At 36.2% G+C, this 20,239-nt stretch overlaps 2 protein-coding genes, 1 long non-coding RNA gene and 1 pseudogene across 8 annotated transcripts in view; 3 read left to right on the top strand and 1 right to left on the bottom strand.

Annotated features, from left to right (window-relative positions):
• LOC311292349 (CD48 antigen-like) overlaps positions 1-20,239 on the top strand; it is a 36,081-nt gene that overhangs the window by 4,340 nt on the left and 11,502 nt on the right. Inside the window, exons 2-7 of one of the 3 annotated variants that reach the window (XM_084412015.1) lie at positions 576-878; positions 1,323-1,598; positions 1,715-1,843; positions 2,008-2,048; positions 2,267-2,392; positions 2,558-3,248. In XM_084412015.1, coding sequence (XP_084268141.1) covers positions 576-878; positions 1,323-1,598; positions 1,715-1,843; positions 2,008-2,048; positions 2,267-2,392; positions 2,558-2,710 — 1,028 coding nt within the window. In that variant the 3' untranslated portion in view covers positions 2,711-3,248. Of the gene's footprint in view, positions 1-575; positions 879-1,322; positions 1,599-1,711; positions 1,844-2,007; positions 2,049-2,266; positions 2,393-2,557; positions 3,249-20,239 lie in introns of those variants that run through there. The other 2 variants (XM_084412014.1, XM_084412016.1) reach the window with 2 other exon arrangements.
• LOC311292351 (CD48 antigen-like) overlaps positions 4,711-20,239 on the top strand; it is a 32,920-nt gene continuing 17,391 nt past the window's right edge. The window contains exon 1 of the mRNA XM_084412019.1: positions 4,711-4,879. Coding sequence (XP_084268145.1) covers positions 4,825-4,879 — 55 coding nt within the window. The 5' untranslated portion in view covers positions 4,711-4,824. The remainder of the gene's footprint in view (positions 4,880-20,239) is intronic.
• LOC311291418 (CD48 antigen-like) lies at positions 5,887-8,743 on the top strand (annotated as a pseudogene). Its single transcript, XR_014630280.1, has 4 exons — positions 5,887-5,911; positions 6,738-7,044; positions 7,340-7,600; positions 7,766-8,743. The product of XR_014630280.1 is annotated as a CD48 antigen-like (transcript).
• On the bottom strand, positions 11,806-15,225 carry LOC311292809. 3 transcript variants are annotated; one of them, XR_014627806.1, is made up of 4 exons: positions 13,978-14,981; positions 13,555-13,657; positions 12,635-12,731; positions 11,806-12,128 (listed from the first exon to the last, which is right to left on the bottom strand). It is a non-coding gene; the product is annotated as an uncharacterized lncRNA (long non-coding RNA). The 3 variants fall into 3 exon arrangements; XR_014627805.1 differs by lacking the exon at positions 11,806-12,128 and adding an exon at positions 15,077-15,225 and having other exon boundaries at positions 12,431-12,731; positions 13,978-14,051; XR_014627807.1 differs by lacking the exon at positions 11,806-12,128 and having other exon boundaries at positions 12,436-12,731; positions 13,978-14,974.

Below are 20,239 nucleotides of genomic sequence, written 5' to 3'. Positions count from 1 at the left end.
ACTTGGGAGTTGCCCACATTGCCCAAAAGTTGCCCACATTTTAGTTTATAAAGTATACTTTAAGTATAACAGTAGTAAACTTTTAGTACACAACTAGTTTACAAATACATTTTTTATTTGTACTGCAATTTACAAGTGAATGTATAGGTATGATAGTTTAGAGTTCTTAAATACTTGTAACACAGTTTTTAGTTTATGAAAGTACACTTTTGTATAGTAAAGTATTAGCAGTTTTATACAGCAAGTATACTTCATACTCAGGCCTGCAGGTTTCACAGACAGGGTTTAGATTTAGCCAGGATTATGACTTAATTAGGACATCTAAGTAGCTTTTATATATACGTACCTTAGAAAAACAACAATGGCACTGACGTATTTTAAGATACTTTACTGTATTTCTGCCACCACAATGTGCAAGCAGCTGCAGTGATGTACAGTAACTGTGACGTCTGCTCCCGAATGGTCTAAATAAATACATTTAAAGTTTAAAAGCTGTTGTATTATTAAAAGTTACAATTTATACCAAGGCATGACACATTTTTTTTAAATAACTTCTCTTCTTGTTCTCTCCTCAGCATCCAGAAACCATGTGTTTGTACAGACGGGGGACTCTGTTAAGCTGGACATCAAAAATAAAACACTGCCACACTTTACAAGATTTGTCTGGATAAATGATAAATCAGACAATATAGTCAGATTTTTAAATCCACCTGGAGATTTAATACCTCACAGTTTATATAAGGACAGAGTGGATTTTAACACGGAAACCTTCTCTCTAACACTGAAGAACATGCAGAAGACCGACAGTGGACTCTACACAGCACAAACAACAGGAGAAAAAGACACAATTGTTGCTGAACACAATGTATTAGTAATAGGTGATTGTTGGACAATTTTTAAGATCAGAATTTCAAGAGTATCTGCGTTATGATGTAGCAGAAACATGGAGGATATTGTTAGTTGTGCATCTACTTACAGAGTAAAAGTTTACAATGCATTTTTATTTAAATCTCAAGTAAATCTGCAGTGGCAAAAAATATTACTATTACATGGAAATGGAAGCAAATACAATGTTTTACATCAACTAAAATATGATGTGATGTGATGCAGTGGTTGTTCTGGTGTGTCGAGCAGAAGTCAGCTCTCTTCATCTAAAAAGAATTTAAGTAAAGTGTCAAATAGAAAGTCTTGTCACTCAGCATCAAGAGAGCAGAAAAGCACCAGAATAATTATCTTTGCTGCATTGCATTGCTACAACATGCTCTTTAAAAAGTCATTTAACCCATATCTTCATGCAAAATTTTCTTAAATATGTGTTTCAGATCCAGTGGATTCTCCTGTCCTGAACTGGAACGCCACCATGATCAGTGTTAACTCCTGTATTGTGAATGTCTCGTGTAGTGGTTATGTCCTTACACTCAGCACCAGCTACCACACCAACAACTGCAGTGAAGTGCAAGTGACATCTACTGACATGCAGACTCTAACCCTGCATTGTATAGAGAACATAGTTGTTTGTAACCATAGTAACCCAGTCAGCTGGAAGAATGACACCATAGAGATTAACCCCATTTGCACACCTCATGAGCAAACCTTAAGTAAATAACTTACATCATATAATTAATTTCTTTAAAATGTATTCTCAATACTGAGATACACTCAATGATTGTTCTGATGGCTGTAGTTATTAATGTGATGTCTTGCATTTCAGCAGAGAATCCCAAAGAAAGCAACAGTCCTCTCAATTGGCACTTGATGATTGGCACAATCATCGCTGTTGTTCCACTGGTGGTTTTAGCAGCAGTTTCTGTAATATGCTGCTCTTACAAGAAGCATAAAAAAGGTATTTTTGTCTTAATGAAATAAAAAGGACCGTATCCTCAAGGTACTCAATCGCTGGCTGAAGGAATTCGCAAAGAACACACACAAATAGTCACACTTACACTTTCTGTGATGACAATAATGATCAGTTGTTTCTTTACAATAATACTATTCTAAACCTCTTAGGGGCCCAAGAAGAGAATCAAACAATTTATGCACAAGTTCAGGTAATTATTTTTTCCGCAGCCATCTTAGATAATAAATGCTCTTAATTCAAGAATGAATTAATGAATCCTAACCCCTAATTCTCCAGAATGTCAATTTATGCTGTAGAATTATTGGAAATACATCAAACCTCTTCAGTGTCCATACTACTAGCCATATTGTAAATGTAAATGTGCATGTACAGAGGGATTTGTGACTGTTTGATTGGATTGTTCCGCAGCCAAAGATTAAAGAGCAAAGACCCCTGGAGATGTTGGAGAAATCAGCAAATACTCAAACTGTCTATGGGTTAACAGGAGAGCACAAACAAACTCACAATACCAGTCAGAACATGCCTAGTCCTGAGGTAAGAAAGAGAAGAAGACATTTACTTTCCTCATTGTGCAGACACTTAATACATGCTCATACATTGTGCAGACACTTAATACATGCTCATACAAAGCCTTGCAAAGACAGACAGATAGATAGATGGAAAATGTATAGTTTGTATTTACTGTATGTATATTCACAGATACGGGCACAGGTGCAAACAGAAAATCACCTCAGTACCACCTACAGTACAATAGGACAACACCAAAAAACATCATTTCCTACTGAAACAGACAATACAATTTATTCAATAGTGTGTAAATCCTCAAAAGGGAGACAACTTGGTCATTCATAACTGAGGATGAATGTAAAAATGTGGCTGCAAACAGTGGATGCTGCTGTGTTCACCAATAGATTGTAAACGTGCCATGCACAAGCATAACAATGTAAGTCAATATATGAGTGATAATTGTATTGTTGTAGTTGCCTGATTGTCATTAAAGTGTTTGTTTCGTGTTCTGACTTATTTTGCAATCATACAGCTCATAATATTAATTGGATTTATATAACATGTGTCTCTCTTGAATATCTCTCTTTTCCTATATTAAATGAGTGTTCCCGGTTAAATGTGATTTTCAAGCACTATTTACAATATTTTGTCTCATTTGCAAAGGATAAGATTTTCAGTCATATTTTTCACAAAACATACAAAAGGAAAACTCATAATGACAGAATTGTACTTTTGTACACAATTTATGTACAGTTTGAAGTTTCATAACATTTGATATTAATGTCCAATAAACAGATCAATATAAAATTGTTATTGTATATTAACAAAGTGTTATATTTTTGTTAATTACTTTAACACATTAAACTTTAGTTTTTATATACATTGGATGCGTCTGGGTTGTGAGTCACTGACTCGAAAGTTGAAAATGAAGGCCAGGTGACATTTATATTGATCAATAATTCAGTATGACATAATGACTGTAATTGGCCACCTAGACATTACATTATCTTTAAATATATTAAAGACTTATATGGCCCTGTTTCCACCTGGTTAAGATGCATTTTTTGGTGGTTTGATTACAAGTGGCCAGTGCTAAATACAGGTGGAAAATACAGGTGGAAACATCAAAATGTTATCACTGAACTGAGATCAGCTGCTGTGAAACATCAGCTACATTTTGTTTTATTGTGGAAAGAAAAAAGGCCTAGAAAAGTTAAATTAGTTTTGAAAAAAGATCTAGCAACATTTGTTAGCAGATTCCACAGGATGTGGTGCAGATTGCTAGCCTGGCAAGCCAGACCTACATCAAGATGTTAGGTCTGGCAACTCACCATAGACATGGCTCAATCCGAGGGGCGGGATAAACGGCTGTCTTTCAAATTCCCTCTGCACGCAATAGGACAGCGCTTCAACCAACCAGAGCGTTTTCCCAACAGCGGAGCTAGTTGATAGATAGTTGAAGACCTCATTCGAAAGGCCATTCTTTGTTTTCAAGTAGTGCTGCGTTCCAGTCCAAAATTGTCATGCCCTTCACTCGCAAACTTCCCTCCGTCTCGTTCACTCGGATGTACGTCATTGCGAGTGCCCACTACTGGCGGAAACTGCAATGGGCTGAACTGGAACGTCCTAAGCCCTTGATCACTTAGAATCAGCTGTGGAGTTGATTTATTATTTTAAAAAAATTTTCCTTTAAGAATTTGTTTAATGCAGCATCCAAATGTTTATGTGTGTTTGGGTTGTTTTAAACAAAAAATATATATAATTAATATATCATAGAGTTGTCTGTTGTGGTGGTGATTAGATGAGATATGTGGCGACGTCACAATCGTACTGCATTGTGGGACATATAGGTGCCTGAAGTGTACATTTGAAGCAGACTCGCTCCCTCGGTCAAAATCGAGGGAACGAGGGTCTGTCCATATAAACTTCCCTAGTCCACTTCACGAAGTGGAACGCACTTCAAAATGGCGGCAGGGATTCCCCCAAGGGGAAGTGCTTAGGGAAGTTCGCAAGTGCGTGTCTAAAAGTGGACTGGAACGCAGCATAGCAGGGAACCGTCGCAACTCTGTCGTCATTATGTTAAGCCCGCCCCGCCTACTCTATACACGACGTGATTGGCCTGACCCAATTTAGGTTTTTGCAGCTCGAAAGTCAATGGAGAGTTGCTAGACTGCCCTGGCTGCAAAATACATTTTGCTGCCGCTAGGGTGCGTCTAGATTTCTAGGCTAGCAGATTGCAACTTTTTATATACTGTAGATGTCTTTATCTATTATCTTTTTTGAGTAACACCCTTATGATCCATGTATTAATGTGAAGGAGATGTGTTCGTTAAATGAGAATTCAAAATGTGCTTACACTGTTTAAAACAGGACTTCTGAGGAACTTTCCATTTCCGTTATAGGGAGTCTCAGCAGCAGTCATTTTCAGTTCTGTTTTTTAGTCTTTTCTTTTTGTGAAGATGGCAGTACATCACCTACTCGTATTTCTTTTTTTTCTTCTGACCTTCAAAACAGGTAAAAACACGTTCATTATGTTGATTGATTATTAATGACTATTGTGACAGTGATGACTGGACAGAGCACGGCTCACATACAGTTAACATACATTTATATTCTCTAAATGATACTGCTTTATATAACATTTTTATACAATTATACAATTTTAACTTATGTCAATTATTTTGTCTGATTAATTTGTAAAAGTATTCTGAAAAGAAATTGACAAAAAAAATGTTAGGTTATTAGTTTTTAACCCATATGGGTTTAGCCTGCTAGGTAATTTTATTGGATTATTTTTTTTTATAATTTTTACCCATATGCTGGGACAGTCAGCTCTACCAAACCAACTACTTCACTATGGGACCCGAAGGAATAACTTTTTAAATAACAGTACACATGCATGAAACAATGGGCTCGCTAGATTATTGATAAGTAGCCTTATATTGTAACAAGAAATGTAACAAGTATGGATATATTATTTATTTTTCATAAATATGACACCTGGATTAATATTAATAACAAGAAATGTGAGACAATCAGTATGAAGCAGGACACATGGTTTATGACTAAACTTTCCTCCCTATGAGGTAATCAGCAGCAAATATCTCCAGATATGTGCGTTATAGCTGTATCACATTTTTATTATGCTATTCTCTCTTTAAGAAGTTTTATTAAATGTCAAATATATAATTTATTTGATCATGCCTCTTTGAACTTGATCTCGTTCTGTCTTTAGGAATTTCGATTTGTGATCTTAATATCATGCCACATAGTTTTTCTGATCATTGTCCAGTGGTATTTAATGTGAATCTCCCACGTGTATGTTTTTCTGCTCCTATGTCGATGGTATATTCCCGTATATTCACCCCACTTACAGCATCAGAATTTCTCAAAACGCTTTTTTTGCCTAAAGTAAAGCTGTGGATGGCTGAACATCTCACTCAATTGAATGAAAACAAAATGGAACATATTATTTTTGGTCACACAGCTGGTAGCCAAATGGTAATCGATAACTTAGGCCCATGGAAGGGGTTCCTGCAGGATCAAGTAAAGAACTTGGGAGTCATTTTTTAACTCATCTATCATATTTGACCAACAGATAAAGACGGTGGTTCGTATTGCTTCTTCTATTTAAGAGCAATAGCCAAACTGAAACCAATTCTCTCAGCTAGTGACCTGAAAAAAGCTGTCCACGCTTATATTTTTCCCATCTAGATTATTGTAGTTCACTTTATGTTGGGACCTGTCAAACACACGTCGCCCGCTTAAAATGCTGCTGCAAGGTTGTTAATGAATGCTAGGAAATGGATACATGTCCTTGTAATCGTTTTTAGGTTGGCTACCAATACATTTTAGGATACAGTATAAGATTCTGATACATGTTTTTAAAGCACTTCACGGAATGGCGCCAGAATACTTAGCTGAGCTTACTAAGTTCAGGCGTAAGACTAGGATCTTCTAACTATTCCTTGTGCGCGTCTCAAATTGAAGGGAGATTGTGCTTTCTCTGTCACTGGTCCTAGATTGTGGAATACTCTGCCATTGGATGTTAGATCTTCCTCTTATTGAAGATTGACTCTTATTGTTTTTAAGGACTGCTTAAAATCGTATCTGTACTCTTTGGCATTTTAGTACATTAGTACATGGATGTTTTTTGCTTATTGTTTTGTCTTATTGTTCTGTTGCTTTTTATTGCAATGTACAGCACTTTGGAACTACGGTGGTAGCCTGTAAGGTGCTATAAAAAAATAAATAAAAATGAAACAATGCCTATTTTGTACAATGGATCTAGTGAATTCATCAGCTGCAGTCAGAAAATCTTTCTCTCTCTTTCTCTCTCTCTCTCTCTCTCTCTCTCTCTCTCTCTCCTCAGGGTTCAGTGCTGAGATCTCTGTTTGTGAAGACGGGAGATTCTGTTCAACTGGATATACAGACACAAGAACTACCAGAGTTTTATATTTTATCCTGGAGAAATGATAAATCAGAGAATATAGTTATGTATATAGGTGGAACTAAAGAAGTAAAACCTCACTCTTCCTACAAGGACAGAGTGGAATTCAATGATAAAACCTTCTCTCTCACACTGAAGAACATGCAGAAGACAGACACTGGACTCTATACAGCAAGAGCAAATGGAGAATCAGAGAAAGATATTGTTACATACAGAGTATCTGTTATAGGTGAGTGTGATTTTGCTTGGCGTTTTCATATCATACGACTCATTTATGTTTAGCTTTTTATTCTGTGCAATATTATACAGTACAAGTAGTGAAATGACATGTTTATATCTTTAGAAAAATATCAATTCGTTAAATATATCAATGTTTTTTTGGTCATCAGTTTATCTGCTACTCCATGAACTGTAAAGTTATACTGTAAAATTACAGTCATGCAAGTCTGTAAACAGTTATTGAAATTGGGCAGCTTACAACAGAGTGATCTATGATACTGTTAAAAAATAAACGTTTGTTTCAGACGCTGTTGATGCTCCTGTTCTGACTGTAAACTCAAACTGGTCCAGCAGTGACTCCTGTACTGTGAACTTCACATGCAGAGCTCATGACCTCATGATAAACTCTAGCTATCAGAACAACAGATGCTCTCCAGAGAAAGTGACATCACAAACCACTCTCATCCTGAACTGCAGTGAGGAATCCATCATCTGTAACCATAGCAACACTGTCAGCTGGAAAAAAGACAGAATAAACATTACACAGCTCTGTGTCAATAATAAAGGTATATTGCCAAACACACACAAACAATACATTAAGAGTGCAAATGAACATCTCTAAAATCAAATGTCTCTGTTTGGTCACTTAATAGTCTAACTGCTGCATTGCTGAGTGACCTCAGAATACCTGAACTGACAACTACAGTAATGAAGTGTGTCTCACTTTTCAGAAAACAACTCAAGTGACACCAAGACTGAGCCATCTCTCCAGTTGTGGACATATATTTTGGGGGCAGTGTGTCTTTTTTGGGGAATTGCATTTTAGTATTTATTGCAAGTGTAAAAAAAGTACGTCCATGTTGACTCATACATATTTTCTATGAAAAACTGTTCTCTGTTCATCAGTTTGATCTTTTGTGCTAAAATAGTAATTGAAAAGTATGTTGAAAATAGATTATAGAAAATAGTTTTTTTAGTCTTTCTATTTTGGTCAATTTTAATTCTGTAGAAAACTGTGTGATGCACATCACCTTGAGGGACTCACACATTTAATATGTCTTTTCTCTGTAACACTTTATAATACGGTTGCACTATCCATTAATTCATCCTTACCTAATGCACAGATAATCGTATGACTCATGAATAACTAAAACATTTATTAAGGATTACTGCATCAGCAACTATAAAGAGTCTATATGATTAATAGATTAAGAAATATACAAATTGCTATTAATTTAATGTGCCAATTCCATCATGTATTAATTCCTTATTTACATATAGTATTAGCTAATAGTGTAAATTAATGTGTTTATTACCACAATGGGTAAAAGCTATGTACTTCAACTTTCAGTTGTCTGCTTTAATTAATCTTTAGCTAATGATTTGCAAATGTATCATTATGTTATGACTTTACTTGTCAAGGCACATGACTATTAAATAACTCAAGTAATATGTCATTTTGGTCATAAGTTATGGGGCAGTTGCACATGCAGTGAAAAAGTGAATAAAACCAAAAAATTTATTAAAAAGCACTTTAATGTCAACCATTGTCCTGTATTACTTCAGAAAAAAAAGTGATTTAAAAGAATCACTGCCGTTGGGACAAAAAAATTTTTATACGCATTTCTTAAGGCCAAAGGAATTTGGAGTCTATGCCATTTCAAAAGTAGAGAAAAAGGGATGAGTATGGTCATTAAATATCTTTCTGCCCAGTGATCTTATTTGCTTGATTGACTATTTGTGAAAATTTGTTCTTCTGTTTAACTGTTTGACTGTGTGATTATCATACCATGAAACAATATATGTAAGGACCTATAAACCATATTTGGAGTGTGTGAGCTAATGTCAAAACTCCTCAATTTGTTAAGACGACCAAGCTGCTGTCATGCCTTCCTGTCTACATTACTTTTGATGCTAAGTTTATCATCAACCCTGCTGTACAGTTTGTCCCTTTATGACGACTGGTTTGTATGCAAGGCCTACTATTCTCGTTTGGTTCCTCGAGCATAGCTCTTTTCAATGTTAAGATAAAAAAACACTATCTACTATCAAACCAAACTACTATCAAACCAATGAATATCGATATACTCAAAGTATGAGTTCATTGAAACCAATGCCATATCATCATCACACTGTAATTCATTAATGTATACAGAGAACAGTATTGGAGACAGCGCACATCCCTGCGGTACACCAGTATTTAAACCCAAGTCAGACATGATATTATTGACAGACACGCTGGGGTCAGTCTTTTAAAAAATTCCTTAATCCATGAAATCATCCAGCTACTAACACATAAATCATAAAGTCGCTTTAAAATAAGATGAGGTTGGACAGTATTAAAAGCAGACGAGAAATCCATGAAGAGAATTCTAGCATAAGTATTTGATTTATCTAGATGATTTTGAATTTTACTCAGAAGAGCGAGAGAGGCATCCACAGAGCTCCAATTAGCCTGGTAGATCTATAGATCAATAGATCTCCCAATTTGAAATTACAATTACACACAATACGCTGTGAAGAACCGATGTGAAAAGTTGGGCGAAAGTCATTTAATGGTTTTGCATAGGGTATCTTGGGCACAGGGATGACAGTGGAATTCTTCCAGGCCAATGGTACAAAACCACTGTCCAGGAAAATTTGAAACAGCCTTGTACACACAGTTACTGCACTTTCTTTCAGGACTTTCCCCTTCAGGCCATCTGGGCCAGGTGCCTTGTGCGGTTTAACTGTACGAAGCACTGCAATAATCCTGTATTGTCATAGGCTATTATTGAGTCATGGGCATTGCTTCATTAACAGTCAAATCACTTCAATTTTTGTCAAATCTTGAATAAAAAAATATGAATATTATTTGCGAAACAGTGAGATTCCTCATATTGTTGAACTGGTTTCTTTTGTCTACCCATCAATACATTCAAACCCTTCCACACATCTCTTAAATTTCCTGTTTTGAATTTCTCCTCAAAATTGTCTTTATATATTCCTTCTGTGCACTTTTTTTTTTTTTTTTTTTTTACTTTCTACAAGAAAGCCATTTTCTTCATATTTAAATAATGTTTCAAATCTTTGTCAATCCATAGGTTGTTATTTGGGTAAATTCTGACATTCTTTGTTTGAAAAACAGAAGTTGCACAGAAGTTGCCATAACAGGTTATTGTATGATTCAACCATTCATAATTACTACAATAATCATGATCATTAAAAAATAAGCCCCCTTCAGTACACTCAAAACAACCTCTTAACTCTTCTGAGTCTCTGGACCACATTTGAACCTGCTGAATGGCAGGCTTATTCCGCGGACTGTTGAGCAGACGCGTCTCAAGCCTATTAGTGATCCAACGCTGGATACTCCTATAGGTTACTCCCGTGGATCACGGCTGAACGCGTCTTCTCAACACTCACTTACAAACATTTTTCGCCTATCGTGCGTCTACTCTACACCCGTACCACTAAAAAGACGGATTATATCTAAAACTTCAGTCATAAATTAGTATTAATATTGATAGCATCACTGGTAGCTTCGTTGCTAACTTACTGTCCATCTGTTAAAATGGCGAATATATCAGATGAAAGTAGTCTACCTTTTGGTGCAGGTGAGGACACATTTGAGCTGCACGCACTGCAGTCTGAGCTGGAAGCTGTTGAGAAACAGATCCACGACCTTTTATTGAGACAAGCCGAGCTGATAGACCGGCGGTTAGCTCTTGAAACATCACGCGCCGATGCACACAAATCAGAGATTAACGTTACTAACCCGCTGACTCCGACTTCGTCTACTCCGTGCGTTTCTCAACATAGGTCCCGAGCGCCGAGGTCGCGATCAGCCATGGTCTCGTTCACTCCGGCTCCAACACGCCACCACGAAGCCTGGGTGGTTCCGCAGCGGAAGACGCGAGTCAGGTCTAGACCAAGACTCTCTCCGACCCTCCCGGTTTTCGAGTTATCCACACAAAACCGCTTCTCCCCTCTTCGCGAAACAGAACGCGATGCTGTGATCATCGGCGATTCCATCATTCGGCACGTACGCGCAACGTTAGGTAAAAGTAAGGTGCACAGTCACTGCTTTCCTGGTGCTCGTGTTTCTGAAATCGCTACTCACGTTCCCGAGATTCTGAACGGTGACGAGCGCGTCGGAACTGTTGTCCTGCACGCGGGAGTGAACGACATCAGGATGCGCCAGACAGAGATTCTGAAGAAAGACTTCAGGAATCTGATCGATACGGTACGCAGCACATCGCCTGAAACAACGATCATAGTGTCAGGACCGCTTCCCACGTACCGACTAGGACATGAAAAGTTTAGCAGATTATTTGCGCTAAATGAATGGTTAATGTCATGGTGCAATGAGCAGAAACTGCTCTTTGTAAATAATTGGAATCTGTTTTGGGAGCGTCCTAGGCTTTTCCGTGCCGATGGCTTACACCCAAGCAGATTCGGAGCAGATCTTCTGTCGGATAACATCTCCAAAATGTTAAATACCTTTTGACTAGTAACCAAAAGTCCAAATCATAGTCTCTGCTGCACCAATTTAACTGATATAAATACTAGTGTAGAATATTGCATAGAAACCGTGTCTATTCCTCGTTTAGTGAGATCAAATAACAAATCTACTGCAGGATCTAGGAAAAATCTAATTGTTATTAAAACAGAAAATGTTGCTATTAGTAAACAAAAACAATTTCTAAAGCTAGGTCTTCTAAACATTAGATCGCTCACACCTAAGGCAGTTATTGTAAATGAAATAGTCACAGATACACTGTAAAAAATAAAAAGTTGAGTAAACTTAAAAAAGTGAAGCAACCAGCTGCAAAGCATTTTTGAGTTTACTCAACTTCAGTGGTCGAAGTTCATCCAACTACCAGTCCAACTCAAAGAAACGAGTAAGCACAACTACAGAGGTCCTGAAGTTCAGTAAACTCAAAAAAGCTTTGCAGCTGGTTGCTTCACTTTTTTAAGTTGATTCAATTTTTAACTTTTTTAAGTTGATTCAACTTTTTTACTTTTTTAAGTTGATTCAACTTTTTCAAATATCTCACCCAGATACTTGTACAGCCTTCACATTAAGAATCCAAATGCAGGGAGTAAACCATACTGTAAATACAACACAATACAAAAGACATTGCTATCATTACAGAACTTATTTATTGACAAATATTCTGCAAAACAACACATTTTCTATTTGCATTAGGTACACATATTTTAAGGTGATGAAGTTCTATTCCACTCTTCAAGATTTATTTAAAAAAAAAAAAACCACTATGCACAAAATTAGAGTACAAACTGGAATAAATAAATGCTCAACCTTACAATTATCCATATGGATTGCAGCTACTTGGACAATCTTTTGAAGGACTATGCAAAAAAAAAAAAAAAAATCAGCCTTGCGGAGCACTTTAGGTCAAGATAAATAAACGGGTTTTTTTTTCTAAACAAACTAAACAATTTTTTTCTTAACCAGTTACTACTGGTGTATTTTAATGCTTTAGAATAGTTAACATTGGGGCCATAAATCAAGCCAAAGAGGAGAGTAACAACTGTGGCAAAGGTCTTGCACATTATCTGGCCCAAACTGCTCTTATAGTACTACAGAGAGGCACCTTATATTTGGGTTTGAGTGGATAGTGGCAACATCATCTTCAACGATAGTTAAGGTCCTCATCTTCTCCCCTTGTGAATGTCTTCTGGCTCTGTGTCCTGCAGTAGAAAATAAATCAGCATAAAATTAGGGTAATTTTTTTATTGTATTGAATTATGTTAGACCACAGAGTGTTCCTAAAGGTATGCTCATGTAACTTCACTTGAAAAGTAAAGGTGGTCATGTTTTTTTAAGCATGTTCAAATTCAGCCATAGAGCTAAAACTGATAAACGGAAAACATTTTCCCAACTCCAAACAATGCCATATCAGCATTGATGTGATTGCCTGTGGCATTCGTCCACAGCAGAATCCACGGCCATTCTGATTTAATGTTTTTTTTAGTTTTAGTTTAGTTATTTTAGGTCACCCAAAATCGTACATGTATTAAGGCACACATTCTGTTCATCACCCAAAACTGGTCATATTGCATCAGTGAAGATTGGTTTAAATCACTAGAGTCACATGGATTACTTTCATGCTGCCTTTTCTTGTTTATATCTCCTATATTCATATTCTTTCATATTATATTAATTTTATTTACTCTGCTATTGCTACATTACTGTTTAACCGTATGATTGTGCACTGTATTGTTTTAACAGGTTAGATATCAGAGGGAATGTCTCCGGACAGTGTTGTGAAGCAGTAATTTTCCACTGTCTTTGCTTTGGTAAAATAACAGCTTGTTGAATTTGTGCTATCAGATGAAGTCAAACTGATCACTGAGAAAGTTTCAACTACAATTATTTAATAAAGTAATTTTTACCATGACTTTGTCTGTTGATGATAAGTTTTGTATATCACACAAAACCTATCTCTTAACAGCATCTGGTAAATAGGTGAAATATATCAGGTGTGAGTGTATATGCTGATGATCTTCTTACCAGGCAAGTCTTCAGGATGTTTCCAGACTTTTCCCTCATAAACAAAGGCAGACCTTTAAGAGTTGTAGACTTTCTTTGAGGAAGCACATTGGAGTTTCTGTGTCTGAAAGACAGAAAAACAAATATGGAACAAGTTATATACAAAGTGAAGCATGGGAATTACCTTGAAAAAGAGATGGCACCCTTCAGCCTTTAACCAGAGAGATATGATCACATGCAAAATAATTACTTGATGATTAAGTGAGGATCTTCATCTCCACCACTTGCTCTGTACAACTAGATGTGTATTCATTTAACTAAGAGAAAAAGGTGCTCTTCGGATCAGTTTGTGTGATACTGTAATACTCAGCAGAGACCCTAAAAAAAAAAAAAAAAAACATTGTTGAACAGTAAGAAACAGTAAGTAAATTCAGTTCAACTCACCTGATCTTTTAAAAAATAAAGGCCACTGTTTTAGCACATCCAAGGATCTTGTCACTGTACTGATGTTCTTTAGTCTAAAAAGGACAAATACAACAGAACAAAGATACATAATTTTATTAAACAAAACAACAACAAAAAAATCAGTTACAGTTAGTAGTTAATTTAACATGTAGCAAAAATAATACAGAAAATGAATAATCAAATGGAAAAAGAATCAATGCATAGGTTTCACTGTATTTACAGCGATTTTGTCTTTTGTTAATTGATTAACATTAAGGATTTAGCCTAATATTTAAGGATACACAATATTTTTATCCTATTCACTTTAAAACATACCGCACACATACTACCCATTCTATTATTTGATATGCAAAGCTAACATACATATTTTTAACATAACACATTAGTTTTGCATAGGCTTCTATTATTACATTTTTCCTCTAAATTGTATTGTATTTAATTATATTGCACTACTGTAGAATGACTGAGCCTCAACCTAAGCATGTACAAATTGTAACTGAAATTTGTATACGTGACAAATAAACTTGAAATTAAATTGAACGGACTGCGGTCACTTTAAGAGCTCATGGATCTAATACTGAAACATCTAGGTTTCACCAAATTGGTTATGTTCACTTAAGACATTGCCGACTGTGTTTACTTGAGTACTTTTTTTGTTTTGTTTTTTGTTATTGACATAATTGTATGTGTATGTCATTATTAAATCGCAATACGCCACGAAAGATAGCTGAATTCGCACTCAGATTCTGTCCGAGTCCGAGAGAAGCGGCAGAATGTCTCTCAATCAGCGCAAGCACCGCATTTAAGTCTTTATTCACGACTTACTGAGCTTAACATTTTTAACATCTTTTAAACACCATGCACGTCCTTGTCCTTCTTTTTCAAGCATGTTTCCTCACTCTAACGTTAGTCTGGGTAACTTTAGCACGTTAAGTAGCAATGTGCTACGTGGATAATCTCTAACAATAGAAACTTATCGTCACCACAAAATATATCTTTTAACATAATACTATATTTTATCAACATATGTGTACAATTTATAGCCTATTTTCATTCATAAAGCTTAAAGAAAACTTACCGCAATCAGATGAAATCCAGTCCTTTCGATAGCGTGGTTGGAGGAGGAAACCCCAAGTAACGTACAGCGAGACAGACTGCGCATGCGCGATGACGGGAAGTTAAACGTTCGAACTATGAAATCAAAATATTAAGTTTTCTCAACTTAATTGTTTGTGTTTATTGGACAAAATAGTAGTGCACTTGCAGTTAAATAGTTTTTATAAGTAAACTCAACATTGCAGTAAAAAATTTGCCCACTCAACTTAAAATTTTAAACTGAGTTAACAATTTGCAAGTTGGATTTTTTACAGTGTAATAGCTTCGATGTACTTTGCCTAACTGAAACCTGGCTTAAACCAAATGATTATTTCGGTCTAAATGAGTCTGCTCCTCCTGGATACTCCTATAAGCATGAGCCCCGTCTGATTGGTCGTGGCGGTGGTGTTGCGACAATTTATAGAGATATTCTCAATGTTACTCAGAAAGCGGGTTATAAGTTTATTTCGTTTGAAGTACTTGTACTAAATGTTACGCTCTTAGATGTTAGAAAAACATCCCTATTATCTCTAGCCTTGGCTACCGTATATAGACCGCCTGGGCCTTACGCTGATTTCCTAAAAGAGTTTGCAGATTTTCTCTCAGACCTATTAGTCAATGTCGATAAAGCATTAATTGTTGGAGATTTTAACATACACGTAGATAATCCAAATGATGCGTTAGGGGCTGCGTTTACAGATTTATTAAATTCATTTGGGGTCAAGCAAAACGTCACCGGACCAACTCATCGTCTTAATCATACACTCGATTTAATTATATCACATGGAACCGATCCAACCGATATAGATATTATACCGCAAAGTGATGAAGTCACTGACCATTACATGGTAACTTGCATATTACGTACTGCTGTAATATGTCATGCGGCGCCGCGTTATCAACCAGGCAGAACAATCCTTCCATCCACCATAGATCATTTCTCAAATTGCTTATCTGATCTGTCTCAGCTGCTGCCTGAACCCAAACAAACAGATGAACTAGAAGAACTAACTAGCACTATGAGCACTATTCTCTCTAGAACATTGGATGTTGTTGCACCTATTAGATTAAAAAAGGTCAGAGAGAAAATTAAAGCACCGTGGTACAACAATACTACGCATGTTCTAAAGAGAGAAACCCGTATTTTAGAGCGTAAATGGAAACAAACTAATTTAGAGGTCTTTAGAATCGCGTGGAAAGACAGTATGTCACGTTATAAAAAGGCCCTAAAAGCAGCCAGGGCTGAGCACCTCCGCAAACTAATAGAAAATAACCTAAATAATCCAAGGTTTTTATTTAACACCGTGGCTAGACTAACAAATAAACAGACATCACCCGAACAAAATATCCCGTTACAGTTTAGTAGTAATGATTTTATGAAGTTCTTCACTGAGAAAATAGAAAGCATCAGAACCACAATTGTAAACGTTCAATCTTCAGTTGCGCCTTATAATTCAGCCTTAATTATCACCCCGCAAGAACAATTACAGTACTTTACAACTATAGAACAAATAGAGTTAAATAAACTTATCACTTCCTCTAAAACAACAACATGTTTATTAGATCCGATACCCACTAAACTACTGAAAGAAGTGTTACCTGTAGTGGAAGAGCCTCTCCTTAATATTATTAACTCGTCTTTATCTTTAGGTCATGTTCCAAGAACATTTAAACTGGCAGTTATAAAACCTCTCATTAAGAAACCACAATTAGATCATAATAACCTAGCAAATTATAGACCCATTTCAAATCTGCCATTTATGTCTAAAATATTAGAAAAAGTGGTGTCCGCTCAGTTGTGTTCTTTCTTGCAAGAAAATGATATCTATGAAAAGTTTCAATCAGGATTCAGGCCGCACCATAGCACTGAAACTGCGCTCGTTAAAATCACAAATGATTTACTTTTAGCTTCTGACCAAGGCTGTATCTCAATACTAGTTTTACTTGATCTTAGTGCTGCGTTCGATACTATAGATCACACAATACTCTTAGATCGACTACAAAATTATACTGGTGTTCAAGGACAAGCATTAAGCTGGTTTAGATCATACTTATCTGACCGCTACCATTTTGTCTATTTAAATGGAGAAAAATCGATCATAACTCCAGTAAACTATGGAGTGCCGCAGGGATCTGTGTTAGGCCCTCTATTATTCTCAGTATATATGATGCCACTTGGAAATATTATAAGGAAACATGGAATTAGTTTCCATTGTTATGCTGATGACACTCAAATCTATATTTCATCACGGCCAGATGAAAACGCTAAATTATCCAAATTGACAGAGTGTGTTAAAGATATAAAAGATTGGATGACGCGTAATTTTCTTTTATTAAATCCAGACAAAACAGAGGTACTACTTATCGGTTCAAAAAACCGCCCACAAAACCTCTCGCAATACAACTTTAATATAGTAGGATGTCCTGTTACTTTATCCTCTACAGTAAAAGACCTGGGTGTTATACTCGATTGCAACCTGTCTTTCAAAAATCATATTTCATATGTTACAAAAACCGCCTTTTTCCACCTTAGAAACATTGCTAAGCTACGTAATATGCTATCAGTTTCTGATGCAGAAAAGTTAGTTCATGCATTCATGACCTCGAGACTAGATTACTGTAATGCTTTATTAGCCGGTTGTCCTGCATCCTCAATTAACAAGCTACAGTTAGTCCAAAATGCCGCCGCTAGAGTTCTTACTAGATCAAGAAAATAGGATCATATAACACCGATTTTATCATCACTGCATTGGTTACCTATAAAGTTCCGTATTAATTACAAGGTATTGCTACTGACTTATAAAGCCCTAAACGGCTTAGCTCCAGTCTATTTAACGGATCTTCTATCGCCCTATAATCCATCGCGCTCTTTAAGATCACTAAATTCAAGGCTTTTGGTCATACCTAGGATATCCAGAACCACCAAAGGAGGGAGAGCATTTTCACATTTAGCTCCAAAACTCTGGAATAGCCTTCCTGATACTGTTCGTTGCTCAGACTCGCTCTCCCAGTTTAAAACTAGATTAAAGTCGCATCTCTTCAGCCAGGCATTCATATAATATTTTTAATCTTACAGTTCAAATTACAATCCGGCCTCTAGTTAATAAACGCCAGAGGAGAACTGGCCCCCGACTGAGCCTGGGTTCTCCCAAGGTTTTTTTTTCTCCATTGGGTCACCTGATGGAGTTTTAGGACACTATTAGGTCACTTGATGGAGTTTTTCGGTTCCTTGCCACTGTTGCCTTTGGCTTGCTCAGTTGGGGATATTCTGGGGATATCTAATTTGATTTTATCAATAAATTCCACTAGAAACAAACCTTGTTGTATTATTTTAATTTAATACTGTGAAGCTGCTTTGATACAATCTGTATTGTGAAAAGCGCTATACAAATATACTTGACTTGACTTGACTCTTTAATAGCTGCCTATATTTTGGTAAGATGGATTACATTATGATATGAGTGTCCCAGAGGTGGATGTAACCTTCGCGTGTATATGCACCTTCCACATTACCAAAACATTTATCCAGAGTCTTAACCAGTCTCGTCAGACAGGTTATGTTTTGCTCAAGATTTTGTAACCGTGTGGATATACATCACATTTATTGAAGATTCATCTGCAGAATTGCACAAAAATATCAGCACACCAGAATCTGAACTACTGACAGCTGGATCATGGATAAGTTGTCATGCTGCCTAGTTATTTTTATTTATGTTTGAAATATTTTGGGAGGACATATCATGTGCACTCCTTTCTGTAATACTTGCAGAAATATAAATTATATATGCAGAAATATATGTTGTACGTTTGTATTGATGCAAGGTTTGCTTCCATCTACAAATAATAAGTGGTTCTCAACTTTTCAACTACATGTCCTTGTTGTCATGGGGGTGTGTGGAGATGAACCCAATTGCAGACAGTAGTCACAGCAACACAGTTTATTGTACAAATAACAGGAAAAACAAAGCCCACAAGGGGGCAAAACAAGACAAGACAGGACTACGAGTGACTAAACTAGACTATGACTCTGACAATTAACTAGACTATAAACAAACAGCAAAAACAGAACTTTCTCTAGACAATACTCTTGACAGGATACTCACAAGTTTTCACAATGAATAACACACAATGTTAGACAATGTACCGACACAGAACAGAGAACATGAGGGTATTAAATAGGGAGCAAACTAATCAGGAACAGGTGAAAGCAACAATCTAATGATTACAAGATGAGATAACAAGGGGGCGGGGTAAGGTGACAAGACAACGCAAGCACACAGCCAAAACAAATGGCCATGTGCTTACACATAAAACATGGGTCTGTCATGATCCTGCCTCAAAACAAGAGAGATCTAGGACATGAAGGCAGAATCATGACACTTGTTTGGTGTCAAAAATTGTCTAGCAAATGCATCAACATTACCTAAACTAGAGGCATAACCCCATTATTTAACTTAACTAAACACAATATTTAACATTGATATATCCAATCCTTCTGCAACTAAAATCAACCTGAATTGATAAATTACTTTCTGACAGCAGTAAAGACTATGCCTTTTTTCTGTTGCTAATGCGACAAGAGTCATATAATAAACGTCTTGCATGCAGGTTCACAGTGAATATAGTTTTACATTTTTAAATTAAAAACACAAACTGAACCAAATAGTCAATACAACTGACTTCAGTAAAAAGTCACTTTTGATCATGATTGTTTTGAAATTGAATGGTAACACTTACTGCTACTTTTAATAGAACGTTATCAATAACGTTTTTCATGTAAAAAAACTTTCAGGCTCAAGAAATGCTCAAAAACGTGATGGTCATACATATGATGTTCCAGATCAGGTGAGAATAATCTAAAAAGTTAACAGGCTAAGATTATGAAAAAGGTTTTTATGAAATGCTTGTTATATACTGTACTGTGAATGTTTTATTAAACTGTCTTTCTTTAGTAATTGTTAAGCTAAGCATGATTATTCAGGTGACATTTTAAAAAATAACTTTTTATATGTATTTCATAAGATTTAAGACCAGAAACAACAGGAAACGTGAGATAATCGACCCAACACAACCTACTGCACAGTAAGACAACACCAAAAACCAGTCGTCCCCGTCGAAACAGACCATACAATTTATTCAACAGTGT

Source organism: Rutilus rutilus (genome assembly GCF_951802725.1).
Source record: "Rutilus rutilus genome assembly, chromosome: 6".
Taxonomy (NCBI): Eukaryota; Metazoa; Chordata; class Actinopteri; order Cypriniformes; family Leuciscidae; genus Rutilus; species Rutilus rutilus.
This window is presented reverse-complemented; position numbering and strand designations above follow the sequence as displayed.